The sequence below is a fragment of the Etheostoma cragini genome, chromosome 9, assembly GCF_013103735.1.
Source record: "Etheostoma cragini isolate CJK2018 chromosome 9, CSU_Ecrag_1.0, whole genome shotgun sequence".
NCBI lineage: Eukaryota > Metazoa > Chordata > Actinopteri > Perciformes > Percidae > Etheostoma > Etheostoma cragini.
The window spans coordinates 16,766,510-16,773,948 of NC_048415.1; the positions used below are offsets into that span (position 1 = coordinate 16,766,510).

Consider the following 7,439-nt stretch of genomic DNA (forward strand, 5'->3'; position numbering starts at 1 on the left):
TAATTGTATTATAGTGTGGTTTTTATTATTATGATCCAAATACTTCCTCCACCGCCGCCTATCCACTTATTCTTTTGGCAACGAATAATGTTTCCCCACAGGGATGACTGGGAATAATTTTGGTTTTAGAGACACAACAGCTATTGCTCCATGTGTGTGTGCATGTGAAAGTTGTAGCATTTACTCTACACTGAGCTACACTGTCAGGAGGAGACTCAACACTTGTTGATGTAAAATATAGCCACATATTTAGCTGTTATGCCATTGTGATTGATGACTTAATTAGAAGTAAACACTGAAAGGCATAGATTCTTAAGATCAGAGGGATGTGTTACATAATTTTCAGTGCATGGGCTGAATTAGAGTTGCTGTGTATTCATGTGTGACATGTATGTTGTTACTTCCTAATTAGCAAAGAAATAGCTAAACACATCTTACAACCTAACACCGCTGCAGCCCGTGGGCCTTCCAAGGCTCTCTGCTTGATTAAAGCTGCAATTAAATCAAGGTTTTGACCTTCTTCACTAATGACTCATAACTGGCAATTAGCCCAGAGAATGGCCTCCTTACGCCCTTTATCTTCCCTCGTCCTGTTCTCAAAATTAGCACCCACTCACACACAGTCAAGACAATAGGCAGACTCTTTTACACTGACACATAAATACACATAGTCAAAACTGCCTGGCACTAAACCCATTGTGTGCATTGTGTGCTTATGCATGTGTTGAGGCATTGCAGGTCTCAAAACAACAGAATTCTTGAGCAAATACCTGCAGAGAGCCACACCCCTTTACCTGTTTGGTTTATTTAATTCTGTAGGAGTGGGTGGGGAATGCTATGTGCAGGGATAGGCCGGTAGAGATCAGGTTTAATACTGCCAGCACCTTGCTGTCATATAGTACCACTCACATTCTTTAACTCACATGATATCACGGTCACATTTTGCTGTCCAATAAGCTATGTATTTAGGAGGTCGGCATGTTTGCAACTGGGAAGTTTAGGCATGTGTGTGTCTGGGTGTGTCCCTCTCTGTCTCTGAGTGAATCACTGACCCCTGGCAAGAGATGACAGTTCACATCACCTCATCACCCCCCGTCCCCACACATTTCCCCTTTATTTTGCTTCATTTACTCTCCCATGCCGTTCTTCTTTCTGCCATGACTTCTCTGATTGGCAAGCTAAATATGTTCTCACTGTTAAATTTAGCGAGTAGCGAGTGGGTGCTCGTCAGCACATCTAGAATCACTTCCACTTCCAACGGAAAATTAAAGAAAATATGCTGAAGAGCTAAGAGAGAAAACTGCTGATTCTACTCAAAGCCCAGGGCAGGCCTGCATCAAACCTGCTGAAAGACAACAAGTCTGGGAAAAGTGGAGTGGATCACAAAACAATAATCACTAAATAGTTTTTTGACTGCTTTGCTTCGGCCACACACTGATGACAGATTCCTTTTAGAGTGATTATCTCCCATTCAAGATGTGAGTCGAGTTTATGGCCTTGTTTCATGTTTTAATGTTCGGGCTGTTGATGCAAAAATACATAATTAATCCTAGTAGGGGGCATAGTAGGATAAACAATTGTCCTTTATAGGGTTAAAGCGTCCATATAACGCTCATTTTCAGGTTCATAATTGTATTTTGAGGTTGTAACAGACTAGTTTTACATGGTTTCATTTTCAAAAAACACCATATTTTTGCTGTACTGCACATTGCTGCAGATCCTGTTTTTACCCTGTGTGTTTAGGTCACTGTTTTAGCTACAGAGTGAAATACTCACTTGTTTTAGCTATAGAGTAAGACATCTCACTTCTTTACTGGATTTGTTTGGAGTTGCACATGCTAGGTAGCTAGGAGTAGAGCATAAGATCACATCAGCTAGATAACTCTTTCTCCAACTTTGGGCAGTACAAGGCAGGATTAGCTGGGAGACTTCTGCTAAACGATGGCACACTTGTGGAATACCTGCAGAACAGGCCGTGGGACATGGGACATGGAAGTAGTTCTTTTGGAGATTATGGTGAACTGTTGTGTGTGTAGCAGTGTTTTACTATTGAGAACGAGCTCGTCTCGGCTAGTTACGTAGAAAGCCGTGGAGATTTTGAACAGCTCACCCAGTGACAGAAGGCCGAGGACATTCAGAAACCTGTATCTCACTCAAAACAGCATGGATAGTTTTTTTTTTTGTTGCTTTGTTTGTTTGTGTGTGGAAGCACCTAAAAAATAAAAATATTTAGCATTTTACTAAGATTGCCAGTAATTGCGGGTTGGAAAGCTGCAAAATTACTGTATGACCATAATAGGAAATTCTGTGAGATTAGCATCTTTTAAATAGCAAACAAAGTTACTAATTAAGTATATGTGAAATGTTAAACTATCTGTATCTTAAACTGTTATTGACTGGCCTGTCAAAGGTGGGACCTTAGGCTTATTTCTTTGAATTTTGTAATTAAAAAAATTTAAAAAAGAGTCCCTTTACCTCTCACCTCAAGATATCTGAATGAAAACGGGTTCTATGGGTACCTACGAGTCTTCCCTTTACTAGTCTCACATTGCCAGACCTATCTTCACAGCGCTAAGGAAGGAAGCCTGGCTAGTACACACATAGATTAAAAATGTGCTCTGGTTTATTGGGATTTCTTTAAAACAATCACAATCGTGTTGGACGACACTTTAAGCACAGGACACAGATACAATGTCTCTGCAAAATAGCCTAGGAAAGGAACTTGTTTTGGTGGAACGTGCATGTAGGGAGTCAAGCTCTGGAATGAGGGTGGGATGAGAATTTTATTTAAAAATATATATATATATATATATATATATATATAATTTAATCGTCAGTTCTAGCTTGGAGGATGTTTACTGAATCCACCAGAGTTGGGGGGGGGGGGGGTCATACAGTAGAAAATGAGGGACACTAGGCAGAACCTCCGTTAGCACCCGTTACATAAATGAAATGGCATCAATTTAGACTAACCCTTTACAGACATGCTCACTTTATGCTAACCCAATGCAATGTTTGGCCATTATAAATGTGTACTGCTTTCACTGTATACAAGGACCTGTTGTGACCTTGAGGATAATCACAGCCTAATGAAACTTTACAACCACAAACTACAGATCTAGGGCATTCAGAGGATGAATGGCTTCCCTCAGCATATTGAAAATATGGGAATTTCTGAGCAGTTTCAGAACAAATGTGCTCGCTATCCAAACACTGACAAATGCAATTGATACAGAAATATCCAAATGTACCAAATCACAGCTTGGATTTTTATATGGTTTTCCTTAAGGTCTTGGCGTCTTACTGTAATTTGGTATTTTAAAGGGGTCTAACATTTCAGTCAATCCTGGTGGTCAAAAGAATTGTTAGATTTTCCTCCAAATCTGTGTAATCAATTGTTTCAACCCCGATACTGCTGCAACAACTTATGAGATGTAATTGAGCATGAGAATAGCCTTACTAACCAAAACACAATGTAAATTACAGATTCATGACTGGAAATAATTGCACGTTGCTGTGCATTTCAAATCCTTCCTCATGTTCCCAGCTTTCAGATGTTCTAAACCACTTCTGTGTGAAATTGACTGTTGAAATGCTATCACATCAGACAAACACGGGTCTGTGGTGGGTCTCTAAGGGTTAAAGTGGAAACAAAAAAGGTAAATGAATGTGTGTGTGTGTGTGTGTGTGTGTGTGTGTGTGTGTGTGTGTGTGTGTGTTTGTGTGTGTTGGGCCAACCCAGTCAAAAAGGTCTGGACACGTCACTGATTAGCAGGATATGACAAATATCTCCCATCCCATAAATGATCAAAAATATATCTGCACAATAATAATAGGTGTCTGATGCAATCCTGGTTTGAATAAACCTTTGGATGACACTACTGTCTGGTCAGAGTCTTTGAAGACAAACAAGAAAGCGTCTGTAGCCCAGAGGGACTGCTCTGTTACTCCTGTATGCGGTGGGCGTCCCTCTACATGCTCTCCCATCCAGATGTCTCTCTCATTCCCCTGGGAATCATATTCATTATGGAAACTGGGCTTAGCCCCTCAACATGGTGCAGAGATATATGCGATAACATAAAAGGGTAGCATAGTTTTGTCTTCAAAGACCAGTTTTATGTGTTATCTTTAACACTACTATTATCCCTCCCCACACAGAAAACAGGGGTTTACAAGCACATGGCACATCTCTACTGCAGTGGGGTTTGACAATGAGTCTATCTCTCAAGGAGAGAGAAAAAACATCACATGATAAATGATGCATATAGAGTGTGACTCAGTGAAGCTTCAACAGCCTCAGCCTTACTTTAGATTGAGTTAAATCTAAAAAAAAAAAAGGTTTAACTTGCAAACAAACAAAACAGAAGCAGAGCCCTGACATCTAGTATTTGCCATACTATATGTTGCCTGTGTGTCCCACATGTTGCAAATTCCACACAGTGGAGTCCCATTTCCTTGTCTCTGTGAATTTTAGGCTGTTACACAAAAAAAAAAACGATATTAGAAAAGAAAAGGGCATCAGCTAGTTCAAGGGCAAAGTCACTGAGTCAGAGCAGAGTTCAGCTTTACTGAGCAAAATCACATCATGCTGTCATTCAGCTGAATTTAGCCACAGCTGACCTGGGCGCGTCTTACACTCGTTTTTCCACAAAGTAGCCTAGAAGTTTGACTATCGGTAGAGATCTGCCATTCCTCGCCGCTCTTTCGTGCATTTATCTCGGGTTACGACGACCACCCCAGACAAATAAATTGTGTTTCTGTCTCAAACAGTTTAGCAACAGACTCGCGACAAGCGCCATAAATTACATAAGCGCAATTGAAGTGCCAACCTCTGACCTTGCCTGACCTGCACAACCACGATCACCTGACTTTTGTATTGGTCGCAGCTTTCGTTTCAATCGGCACAGTTGCAAAACGAGAATTTACGAAGAGGGTAGCATAACAAACGGATTCCTCATCCAGGTCTCAGTGATTAAAGTCCGGGGACGCTTTCGCGCACAGCTCGCAAGCTGGAGAGAAGACGCCATGAAACGAACGCACTCTCTCCTTTTAAGACTAAACAAAATGCTGCAGATACGCGAGGAACACAACAGGCAGACTGGGCTCTGAATAAATCCTTGAAGCGTACTTACTGAGGTGTAAATACGGATCATTACTGTCCATACTGTGCGAGTTGTTGCGTCGATTTCCTAGAGTCGGGTGCTGCTCCGCATCCCAGCGCATTCCTCTCCCAGCCCGACTGAACTCTGCAAGGCGGCTCTACACGGGGGCCCAGCGAGGGGGGGCGGCGGTAGAACAGGGCTTCTCCCAATGACAACAGTGGTCGATATCAAGCTCCAACACGATCATGACGAAACATCTCTCCTGCAGTGACACCGTGTTGCAATATTTTCACAGTAAAATGTTTCTTCCCGGAATCACGACACAAAGAAAAGAAGACGGCGGTGCATTTCAATACAGCCTTTTTTTTTTTTTTTTCTCCAATCGCTTTTCAGCATGGTCAAATCTGAAATATCTCCCTTAATGCCAAAAACAACTGCTGCCAGCAAGTTGTTTTTTTGATAGCACGTAGCTACCAATTTAGATAAGACGATAAAAAGTTGAGGCTGGCATTGTCTGTTGTTGATTATTTTGAACAAGCAGACACTGATTGTAATGACCCAGGCCTACTTATGTCTACCACAACACATGTTAAATTTCTTAAAGCGTAATTTTCAAAGAACGCTTTTTAGTTTTTATTCTCCTAGCCGTCCTTGCCTGGGGGGATATCGCCAGTGTTTACCTATTGCTAGTTTGAGTCCTGGTCCGGGTACCCCCCCGGAGTCCCCCCACACCCCTCTTCAGAGTGCGGGGTCATGTTGGGGTGAAGCTCCCGGTACCTCGGAAGGTTATTCAGGAGTCCATCCGCACTGAGGCATTCACAGTCTTGAACTGCGGAGCGGGCAGACGCTCCGTCAACGCCGGTCCGCGGACCACTCAGCGGGCCTTTGGGCTGCCCCGCTAATGGGACAAGCACCCCCGGCTCCACCGTCCATGTAACAGCGCCCCATAAAAGAGCACAGGAGGATGCTAACCAAGATGAATGGCGTTTTTTTCTTAGCTCATTCTACACTAATCAGACCTTTTCATTTGTTATGGCCTTGCGCCAATCCCCTCCACCAAAGCCTCCATTAGGGCCAGATAACGTATAAATTCATTAAAGTCAAAGAGGGACATTAAAATGGTCATTTGTCAGATCCCCCTTTGTGTGTCCCTAATGGTGGCACATGGTTCAAGGCATTGAGAGGATTTTGGGAGGGCTTTTCCTCTTTACAGTCCATTAGGAGAGGAACGTGGGAACTAGACATCACGTTTTTCTCTTTTAATGACTGGTGGATCTTTGAAACATTTGAATTCAAATTTTAACAGTTTATTGGTTTACTTGTCTAAAAAACAAATACTTCTGAAAATAAGGTCATCATATCAGGAATGTTTGCTGCCCAAAACGACCCTGTTACAAAATCACAACGCACGTTTTGCATTCTATCATACAATTGTTCTGATATTTTTAAGGTTCCTTTTCTTTTGTCTTGGCCTAATTAGAGCAACATGTTTTATTTTGGTGGCTATCCAATTCATCAATCAACTTCAGAACCCCCACTCACACACACACACACACACGCACACACACACACACACACACACACACACACACACACACACACACACACACACACACACACACACACACACACATACAAACACTCACAGTCAATGAAGCAACCCTTTGCACTAATCCCTTTGTATTCGCCACCATTCCCACCAAACAATGTCCGAAAACCTAATCCTAAACCAAGCTCTACAAACCTGGGCCACCTGCTAGCAAGTCACTGCAGTGCAGCTAAAAAGGCTAACTCAAACCTGAGAAACAAACCGCCCCTTTAAAGTCAACAGCACTTGACATGTGTTCATTCAAATAGCACAACCACATTAATGGATGGATTGGGATTCAAACACACACACAGACACAGACAGACACACACACACACACACACACACACTCCAACTCTTATTTCACTCGTTCTCTCTGCTTTTGGCCCCTTCCTTCTTTCTCTGCTTCTCTTTCTATATCAGTCCTTCTCTGGCTTAAGGATGGAGGTTCTGGCTGCGTCGTCATGGGAGACGGCTCTCTCCATCTGCCTCTGCTGTCATTAGCCCATCTCCCACCCTCCTGGACCCTCTTCACAATTCTGACAACCCCTGCCCCCTGCTCCATACATAAGCCCGAGATGATAAGTGTTCCCCCTCTTTGTGTCGGCCAGGATAAGACAATGCCACACAGCACTACAGAACATCATCCATCTCGTAGGTCATCAATCTGGCACACAAAAGATGAAATGTAGCTCAAACTCCCTTTTGCAGAAGAGTTTCTCTTTGCTTAGTAGAAGCTCGTCCTCTAC

General features: G+C 42.6%; 1 protein-coding gene across 2 annotated transcripts in view; it reads right to left on the reverse strand.

Annotated features, from left to right (window-relative positions):
- rxrgb (retinoid X receptor, gamma b) overlaps window positions 1–5,394 on the reverse strand; it is a 32,068-nt gene extending 26,674 nt beyond the window's left edge. For both annotated transcript variants that reach the window (XM_034881743.1, XM_034881742.1), the window contains exon 1: window positions 5,133–5,394. In XM_034881743.1, coding sequence (XP_034737634.1) covers window positions 5,133–5,223 — 91 coding nt within the window. In that variant the 5' untranslated portion in view covers window positions 5,224–5,394. The remainder of the gene's footprint in view (window positions 1–5,132) is intronic.
- Between the last annotated feature and the right edge of the window lie 2,045 nt (window positions 5,395–7,439).